Source organism: Engraulis encrasicolus, chromosome 10 (assembly GCF_034702125.1).
Source record: "Engraulis encrasicolus isolate BLACKSEA-1 chromosome 10, IST_EnEncr_1.0, whole genome shotgun sequence".
Taxonomy (NCBI): Eukaryota; Metazoa; Chordata; class Actinopteri; order Clupeiformes; family Engraulidae; genus Engraulis; species Engraulis encrasicolus.
Window position 1 is genome coordinate 4,261,424 of NC_085866.1, and position 10,291 is coordinate 4,271,714.

A 10,291-nucleotide genomic window follows, 5' to 3' on the forward strand; every position below is an offset into this window, starting at 1 on the left:
ACCATAAAAAGTCGCAGGCTTGTGTGAGTGAAAAACGCAATTGCAAACCAGCTCTATTTATCAGCAAACTTTCAGTGCATGAATGCATGGTGTGTGTAGTGGCGGACAAAATTGAGTGAAGCAGCGTGATCATGATAACAGATAGCACTTCCGGGTATAAAATAGGGATTACCTCTTTGTTCAAAGTAAAAGTGCACAGCCTAAACGTAACATAACAGCATAAAGCAGTATAGTACATAAACTCTTATTTTGACACATACTCGGGTTGACTCCATATTGAAGATGTTCATCCTGGGGTGAAAATCGCCAGCTTGCAGACATCAACACACAAATTTGGTTTGTGTTTATATATATAAATAAAAAGCTCTGTAGAAATATAATAGTCTAACTAGAATTATGCACGTAGGTCAAGCGTATTGAGGCGTTGCAAAGGTAACTGTTTATAATCTGACGTTATTTAGTCAAAGCTTCGTTGTTATCCTCCAAAGGTGCTTCACATTTCATGAGCACACGGACGTTACCAACAGTAACGCTAAGTTACTCGTGTGAGGGTAATTAGGATTCACTACTATAATAACACATACAAAACGTATCTAACGTAACGTCACGGTGTTGATCACACTTGTCAGCTTAACCAGTGTTGGTTAGCACAAGCTGCAATTCCGACATGTCATCATTCTCCGAGTCTGCGTTGGAGAAGAAGTTGTCAGAGCTCAGCAATTCCCAACAGAGTGTCCAGACCTTGTCACTATGGATAATCCACCACCGCAAGCATTCGTCCCTCATTGTACGAGTATGGCACAGAGAGATGAAGAAAGGTAAGTGTTTTCATCGAGCACCTGCTTTGTTTTGTGATCTGAAGTTGTAGTGCTATCTTAAATTATGTGGAGGACGCATGAAGTTGTCAACAGGTCAGTCCAACAACACAACGCAGTCCAACAATCTAACTGCATACATACTACTGTTCTTCTTAAATTCACATAAACAGTCAGATTTAGTTTAGATTATTTTTCTTGTGAATGTGTGCAAGTTTGCATTCTGACGTATTCATGCAAAATGATGTGTGGGGGGAAAAGCCCAGAATTCTGAACTTCGACAGGTTCAGGTTTGCTTGTTCTATGTTCTATCAAATCAAGGATACCTAACAAATGTCATGAATCGTATTTGGTAAAGCCTCACTCACAACAAAGTGTGAAGGAGTGGAACATTCTGGTATGGACTGCCCATGGTCTGCACAGGCTGCATTGGTGTGGCCCTGAGTGCCATGCCCTTAGTTTGCCCTTCAGTAGACGGAACACACAGGTCTTAATATGGCTCATGTGGCCAATGTAAAACCTGGTTAATTAGATGGCTTATGTAGCTGTTATGCTTGTGAAAAAGAGCCAGCTATTGGTTACATTTACAATTATCAAAGGCTAGTACACTGCTAAGGGGTATGCACGGCTTGGACTGACAAACCATCTTTGTTCTTCGGGTGCAACATCTAAGCTTTACTCCTGTGAAAAGATGAAAAGGTCATATTGATATTGGTGGTTGGGTTCCTTTGTAATATGGCTGGTAGTGGACACCAAAGCTTTCTATTCATCGGCAGCCTGTATGGCCACGTTCCATGGTGTTTCAAAAATGGTCCAGGATTTAACCCAAACCTGTCCTCCAAGGGCACACAGTGGTGTATCCTAGGGGACTGCTGTGATCAGAAGGTAGCAGTAGCAAAAATGTGGCTGTTCTTCTGTGCCCTCATCTGTGGCTGAATTACGCTTGAGCATCCTGAATTACCCTTGAGAAAATCCTCCATGTCTCCGGGGTCAGTAACTGATACCCTCAGAGCCGGTTTAACCAATAGGGCAGACTAGCCAATTGCCTAGGGCCCCACCAAATCAGCCCTCAGTAGTGGCCCCCTACTATCAGCCCCTTTGTGGTAAATACACACAAAAAACACCCAATAGGGGCCCATATCTACAGTATATTGCCTAGTGCCCCCAAAGGAGTGGAACCCCTGCTTAATTCCCTGTACTGTACCTAAATAAATGTAAGTTTGTTGGGGTGAAATCATCAGCTAACTGTATTACATCATGTGTATGTTCTCTCCATAAGTAACTTATTTTTGATGTCTGCTCCTTTAGCTAAAAGCAGCAGGAAGTTGACCTTCCTCTACCTGGCCAACGATGTGATCCAGAACAGTAAGAAGAAAGGGCCGGAGTTCACTAAAGACTTCGAAGGGGTCCTGGTGGACGCCTGCTCCCATGTTGCAAGGTGAGCTATGCTCCAGTACTGTCTTATACCTTCATGGTTTGTATTTGTAAGAAGAAAGTAAAGACTCTCCTTTTTCGTGAATATCTACTACACTAATGCTTGAGCTGCCCTAGTCCCAGGCCAGACTCTTGACATGATTTGTAAGTGTGTGTACTCTACTTTACTTTAAAAAAATACTACTTTTAAAAAACAAACCAGAATTGAAACCCCATTGAAAATGAATGGGGCTTTATTTCTGGTGAGTTAGAATTAAACTGGTGACTTAGCACCAAAACATGGCATGGAAATGGTATATTTAATTGAAGAGTGAAGTGTGGGTCACCAGATCAAACAGACAAAAACAGCTGACAGCAAAGCATCAAGGATATCTGGGCTTCCATAATGCCCATGCAATGCCTCTGCCATTGACTTTGATGTTAAATGCATCACAGCAGTGATTAAGACAAAAACAGTCCTAACCAAATATTGAACATTGACATGTTATGTAGAAAGTAACACATTTCAACCGCTTTGATGTGACCCGAATTTCTGTCTTTTTTTCTGAAGAAAATGGTGATTTAATTACAATATTCTAATAATGTGAATTCCTCAATGCATGTTTTTTTTTTGAGCTGGAAGGTGAAAATATGTAAAAATAAACTAATGAATGATTGGAATAGTTCAAAATGTGGGCAATGCATACATGCTACAAGCCATGAAAGTTCAACATTACTGATGGAATGATGAAAATATATCAACTTTTTTCCTATGATATTCTAATTCTATGGCCAGTACCTGTATTTCCAGGGAGGCAGAAGAGGGCTGTAAGAAGCAGATGGGTCGTCTGCTGACCATCTGGCAGGAGAGGAGCCTGTACAGAGCCGACTTCATCCAGCAGCTGAGACTGGCCATCGAAGACTCCAACAGCCCCAAACAGAAGCCCGCAGGTGAGGCCACGCTAGACACTACACCCCAGGTGAGGCCACGCTAGACACTACACCCCAGGTGAGGCCAGACAGGGTACACATTACAACAGCCCCAAACAGAAGCCCGCAGGTGAGGCCACGGTACCACGCACTGATGAAGGCTTGATAGCCGAAACGTGTTTGCTTTTTGGACATGGTGGATAAATAAATAATGAGACGCAGTTTGTGAGTGCAGATTTTTCTTCCTTAAGTTGATACATTTTGTCGCGCAGACTTTCGTTTTTCCAAGAAGTTGAGGGCGTCCTTTGCCAAAACTTGAGGCCACGGTAGACACACCAGGGGTGAGTTTCTCAAAAGGGAAGTTGTTAGCCTGTTAGCAACTTCGGTAGTTGCCAATGGTAAAATGCATTGAAAGCAACAAAGTAGCTAATGTAGTAAGCAACTTTGGTTTCGAGAAATTCACCCCAGACGGGGTAGACACTACACACCTGGGGTGCATTTCTTGAAACCATACTTGCTAACTACATTAGCTACTTTGTTGTTTGCAATGCAATATCCATTCACAACTACCCAAGTTGCTAACTGGCTAGCAACTACACTTTTGAGAAACACACCCCAGGCCTAGGCCAGGCCAGGAGCTCACGTCCCCACAAGGAAAATTGTTTATGAAACTGCCTCTTAAAGGATAGTTCCGGCGTAAAATGAAAGTTTCACCATCGATTTCCCATGCCACATAATGTATCTAATGATGAGCCATTCCAGGCAATGACGCGCCGTTATGGAGTTAGCTTATTTTAAGCTTTTTTGGCGAAAAACGCAGCCAATGCATCACGGCGGGGCCAATTTGTAAATATTATTTTCTGATGTTTCCCCGCTATAAACAACCTCAAAAACGCTACACACTTCATCACAAAGGTCTCGTCAATCAAACCGAGGCACAGAGAAGATCACTTTCTTTTGTTGTTGTAGTTTTCATTTTCAAGTTAATGCCAATAAGTAAAATGTGCAAGTTAGCTGATGTTCTACTTTTATTTCTATTATTGATGGTATGTTTTTGTGACTAGAATTGCATCAGTCCTCAAGTGGTGATGAGATGTTGAATCCTGTTCTTCCCCCAGAAGAGAAGAAGGCTCCTAAGAGAAGCTTCCAGAAGGTGCAGCCACCGCCGCCCGAGGAGGAGGAAGAAGAGGATGACTACAGAGGACACTACTCGCCACGAGAACCAGACGGCAGCGGACCACAGCTGGTACAGACAGACGCTTCACCATTCGTCTTTTATTTACCTCCACCTCCGAAGCATATTCTAACTTGCCCTGCTTTCAGAAGGAAAAGACAACAGTTTTTTAAAGAAGACACTATTTTTGGTATTTTTAATAAGGTCCCACCTTTAAAGGTTTTGAACTTTTTAAAATGTATTGATGTGACCAAACTTATTTAATATATTTATTCAATTATTTATATCATTGTAGATTTTTAATTTGAGGTGAATTCTATTACCTGTACTGGCCATGAAATAGCCACAGTTGCATATTTGGCCATAAATGTAAACAAACAAACAAACCTCCTCCTCCGCTAAGGAGGTTATGTTTTCGGTCGCGTTGGTTTGTTGGTCTGTTGGTCTGTTGGTCTGTCTGTTCGTTTGTTTGACTGTCGGCAGGATAACTCAAAAAGTTACGAACGGATTTGGATAAAACTTTGTGGGGTTGTTGGAGATGACAAGTGAAAAGAAAAGTGAAAAGAAGTGATTACATTTTGGTGGTGATTCAGATCTGGGATTTTTAAAAAAAGATTCTTCACCATTGCGAGATGGGTCTCACTTAATGAGATCTCACTCCATGGCTGAGTGAGGTGCCCTTCAGCTAGGCACCTAACCCCACATTGCTCCAGGGACTGTAACCAATACCCTGTAAATAACTAAGTCACTTTGGATAAAAGCCTTAGCTAAGCGTAATGTAATATAATGTGTCTGTCTTCTCCATTTCTCGTCCCGTCCTCCTCAGACTGAAGACCTGGTGAAGGCTCTGCAGGATCTGGAGAACGCCGCCTCGGGAGACGCGGCCGTGAGACAGAAGATCGCCTCACTACCGCAAGAGGTCCAGGACGTCTCGCTGCTGGAGAAGATCACAGGTGAGACATTATATTTCAATATCTTGCAAAAGCTCAATTGTAGAGTCTTTTTCTCATTTGCAATTGGGATGGTGAATGAAAAATAGTCCCTCAAAAGTTGTTGTGGCTATTGGCTGACAGCTGGGAAACTTTATCGTTTTCTCCACGGAGGAGGGGCCAGGAGGCGGGACGAGGAGACAAGCGCAAGTGGAGGAGGCAAGGTGGCATATTAAGACGCACTCATTATGTTCTTTCCAATATGGGGACTCCCGTCCTCGACCTGTGCTTGTGACCTCACGTTTCGCTGCCGCCCCGCCTCCGTGGAGAACACGGTTAAAGGGCAACTCCTGCCAATTTCAATGTGCTGTTGTATTGCTCACACTACCCTTGACTTGTCAGTACCCGGTGACGCCGCATTTTTTTGGCTCAGCCTTTTCCAAGATATGAGCTATTCTAATGGGGGCAACTTTTGTTTACATTTCATAAAAACATTTTTATTTATTCCCAAAAACATCCAAAAGGTTATGCAACATCAGCAGACAGCTAGCAAACAGCAATACCTTTTGGGAAAATATTTGGAGTAGGCCTATGCTCATTTTTAAAAAAAATGTAAACAAAAGTTGCCCCCATTATTAGCTCATATCTCGGAAAGGGCTGGGCCAAAAAATGCGGCGTCACCGGGTACAGATAAGTCAAGGGTAGCGTGAGCAATACAGCACATTGAAATTGGCAGGAGTTGCCCTTTAGTGAAAGAAAGCCCATTGGGAAACTCCAACTCCCATTGTCATTGTGACACAGCACTCCACAGCACACAAGTGAACACTGCACACTGCACACAACGAAATTGCATTTATGCCTCACCCGTGCAAGGGGGCAGCCCTCAGTGGCGCCCCATGGGGAGCAGTGCGGTGGGACGGTACCATGCTCAGGGTACCTCAGTCATGGAGGAGGATGGGGGAGAGCACTGGTTGATTACTCCCCCCACCAACCTGGCGGGTCGGGAGTCGAACCGGCAACCTCTGGGATGCAAGTCTGACGCCCTAACCGCTCACCCATGACTGGCATCAGCCTAGCAAGTTTTGGTGGACTTCATTCATCATCCAGATTGCAAGTGAGAAAATGACATTAGAATTGCGCATTTGGGAGATACTGAAATATACTTTTGTCGTCAGTGACGTCATCACGAGGCCACCAAGCAGGCAAGGGATCAAGGGAGGACGGGAGTCAGGATATTAGAAAGAAGAACCCATTACTTCTGGCGGTCTTGGGATCAGAAGGTTGCCGGTTCGAATCCCATAACAGCAGAAATAATATGGTTGGTGTCCCTACTCCCTGAATCATGGCTGAAGTGCACTTTACCAAGTCACCGAACCGCACATTGCTCCAGGGACTGTAACCAGCACCCTGTACTTACCTTCCCTGCACATTGAAATGATTTCTCAGCTGTTCATGTGAATGCGTTACAAAACAAATGGACATGGATAAAGAATCAGAATGACAGCAGTAGATTGCCACTGGTGATGTTTAAATGTCTCTTCTCGGCCCTACCGGGGCTCTAACGGCAGGGCACTGAAAGTGAAAAGTGAAAGCCCATTGGGAAACTCCAACTCCCTTTGTCATTGTGACACAGCACTCCACAGCACACAAGTGAACACTGCACACTGCACACAACGAAATTGCATTTATGCCTCACCCGTGCAAGGGGGCAGCCCTCAGTGGCGCCCCATGGGGAGCAGTGCGGTGGGACGGTACCATGCTCAGGGTACCTCAGTCATGGAGGAGGATGGGGGAGAGCACTGGTTGATTACTCCCCCCACCAACCTGGCGGGTCGGGAGTCGAACCGGCAACCTCTGGGATGCAAGTCTGACGCCCTAACCGCTCACCCATGACTGCCCTATGCCAGCAACCCGGGTCCGATTCTGGCCTGGGTCTTTTGCCAAACCTTCCCCATCTCTCTCCCACACGTTCCCTGTCATAATCTCTAACTATCCTGTCATGAATAAACTAATAAAAAAGACCAACGATATATAAATAAAAGTAAATGTGTCTTAACTGCTCTTCTTAACAGATAAGGAGGCGGCTGATAAGCTGTCTAAGACGGTGGATGAGGCGTGTCTGCTGCTAGCCGAGTATAATGGACGCCTGGCCGCAGAGCTGGAGGACCGACGACAGCTGGCACGCATGCTCACCGAGTACATCAGCAGCCAGAAGGAGGCCCTCAGCGAACGAGAGAAGAAACTAGAGGCAGGTTTAAAGCACAACACTTTCTCAGGACATGATTGATATCATCATCTAGATCAGCGGTTCTTAACCTGGGGTGCGGGCACCCCCTGGGGGTGCGCCAGAGATTTCAGGGGGGGGCGCGGAATTTTGTTTGTGTTGAGGTTGTGACTAAAATGCTGCTTCCAAACATTATAATTAGGCCAAATCAATACCAAATTAAAACATGTTTGGACCTAAAGTTAAGTCATTAAAGTATTGATTAATATCTAAAGCAAGAATCATTGTATTTATACACTTAAATCATTTTCTAGTGCATACACACGTGTAGACGTTTGGGTTGGGGTGCGCGGCTTGTCTTGGGTGCTTCAAGAAAAAAAGGGTTAAGAATCCCTGATCTAGATAAGGGATCAGAGTGTTTGAGGTTGCTATGGTTGAGAAATAAACACGAGCTGATTAGCAGAACCTGATTACACAGATATCTAGTGGAGCGTTTGTTAGCCTGACAAAAAAAACTCTTGATTTGAGATATTATGTATGTGCAACAAAACTAAAATAGTCTATAAAATATCAATTATGGATAATCTGTTACTCCATGATCTCACTAAGAGCAGTGATAATGGGAGTCGTGGTAGAGAAGGGAACACCTGAAAACAGCTTGGGGGGGAAAAAAGCGTACAAAGTTACATGGAGTGTCTTGATTTTTTTTTTTTTAACTCTTGAATCTTCTTGCAGGAGTACAAACAGAAGCTGGCGCGAGTAACACAGGTACGGAAGGAGTTGAAGTCTCACATCCAGAGCCTGCCCGACCTCTCCTTACTCCCCAACGTGACCGGTGGCCTGGCGCCTCTCCCCTCCGCAGGAGACCTCTTCTCCACAGACTGATCGTCATCATCATCTCGGGCTGCTTAGGCTGCAAACCATTCTAGCTCCTCGTGTCCTTCCGCCGGCTTCCAACGAAAGGCACGACATCATGGTCGTGGACATCATCAACTTTTTACTCAATATCCAGCAAAAACACAGTCAGCCGTTATTCTCTTACTCAGTCAGGATATTGAATGGGGAGGAAACCCCAAATAGTCACTCTGTGCAGCTTGAATGAGCTCTTATTTTGAAGGACGGGAGGAAGTAGAATGGCTTGCGGCCTTAGCCTTACTTCACAATAAGAGTTGACAAGCTTCAGTTAACCCACTAGAAATCATTTCTTAACGTACGGATTTCCTCATTTGAGCAGCATTCACGCAGAAATTTAAGTTTAGCGTCTTCTAAGGTTGTAAAGGAGCTCGGCTGCAGCCATACTGGAAAAAAGCAGCAGCGCAGCTTTGCTCATTTTGTGGTGGAACATTGCAGTACAGTTAGACCCATACAGAGGATTTTTATAGTACTTTTTAAAAAGAAATATCACCTATACACAGAAATTGCTTCTGTTAATTTTGCCGTTGATGATATTTACTATTGTGTAGTTTTGAATACATATATGAAAGGACATAGCATAGGTTTTTTTGGACAGTAGGACAGTTAAGACTTCACGACTGATGTTTTCGCTTCTTTCTAATTGCATCACAAGATGGACAACAGTTCAGAGCCCTCAGATACATTATTTTTATTATATATTTTCTAATACCCATGTTTCATGTGGGTGCCCTACTGAAAGTCGTTAATTTATGTGCACACTGTTATTTTCTGGGATCAGATTGTGGCTCTGATCGTGGTGGCAGTGAAGGATGTTTTGTCAGCGCGTTAAACTCTTTGTTTCAACACCGCAGCATTGTGTACGGTATTATGTCTGTAGCGCCATCAGTTGAATAAAGAGGGTGAAATAAAAAGGGTATTTTGGTAAACTTTTATATTGTGATATCTTTTTGAAGTACCATTTTAAGTTTGTTGTCAGAACCCCACATTATCCTGGTACAGTAATATGAAAAAAAACGAGATATTATGAGCTACTGTTAACTTTTTGATAACCGTTGACTTTTAAACAATCAGCAGGCTGTTCTCATGACTGGGTTTCTCTAGCTGAACTGGATGCAGAGTTGTGGGTCGTGAGGATGTCGCCTGTAGTATGTCACCTGGAATGTTGCGATGGCAGAAAACATATCAGCTGAGACAAATATGCAGCCTAAGCAAAATAAAACCCAAACATCTACTTTGTCTAGAGATGACACAATGCAAAGCCAAGCCATGAGTGAAAAACATGGCTTACAAGGACATTGATCTGCTCTAGTCTAGATTACTCTCCAATGGCTCATTATAGGTGTATCTTAGGTGTGAAAACTAAACCAAATGAACCTAATCCTTTACTCATGACAATGTGTTGTATTGAATTGGCACTCATCTGATTAATTATGTGTCTCCTGAATAGACTGCCATCTACTTTTTAAATAATATATTATTCATATATTATATAAAGTTCATTTTCAAGACTCAAAGAAAAAAAACTGTTGCAAAAAACCTGCAACACTGTCACAGTGTGTGTGAAATGACCTATTGTGCCTTTCCCTTTCAAATGGTTCTTGGGTGTGTGTGCTGTAACCACATCCATTAAATCCCAGACATTTTTCAATAGTGCTTCGCGTTGACAGCTCTAATGTCCTCTACAATGGTCCTGGATTTACTGAATTACTCTACAGCCAAGCCCACAAGGAGTTTGGGGTGTGGCAGAGACAACTCACTGGCTTCAGATTCACATTAATGTCAAACAACAAAGTATCACTTTATCAGAGAGGTTACATAATATATATTATATGTAATAGATATTATAATGAGCTATATATTTGCCATACATGTATACATGGGTTCAAATGTT

The 10,291-nt window shown here is 43.3% G+C and overlaps 2 protein-coding genes across 3 annotated transcripts in view; both read left to right on the top strand.

Annotated features, from left to right (window-relative positions):
• The window catches only part of ctnnbl1 (catenin, beta like 1), a 93,758-nt gene that overhangs the window by 22,147 nt on the left and 61,320 nt on the right, over positions 1 to 10,291 (top strand). The gene's annotated exons all lie outside the window — the stretch shown is intronic.
• On the top strand, positions 287 to 9,332 carry rprd1b (regulation of nuclear pre-mRNA domain containing 1B). 2 transcript variants are annotated; one of them, XM_063209543.1, is made up of 7 exons: positions 287 to 818; positions 2,124 to 2,253; positions 3,025 to 3,179; positions 4,277 to 4,404; positions 5,159 to 5,285; positions 7,334 to 7,509; positions 8,221 to 9,332. In XM_063209543.1, exons 1-7 carry the CDS (start codon positions 668 to 670, stop codon positions 8,368 to 8,370), a joined length of 1,017 nt encoding a protein of 338 aa, XP_063065613.1. In that variant the 5' UTR covers positions 287 to 667; the 3' UTR covers positions 8,371 to 9,332. The 2 variants fall into 2 exon arrangements, with proteins under 2 accessions (XP_063065613.1, XP_063065614.1); XM_063209544.1 differs by having other exon boundaries at positions 3,040 to 3,179.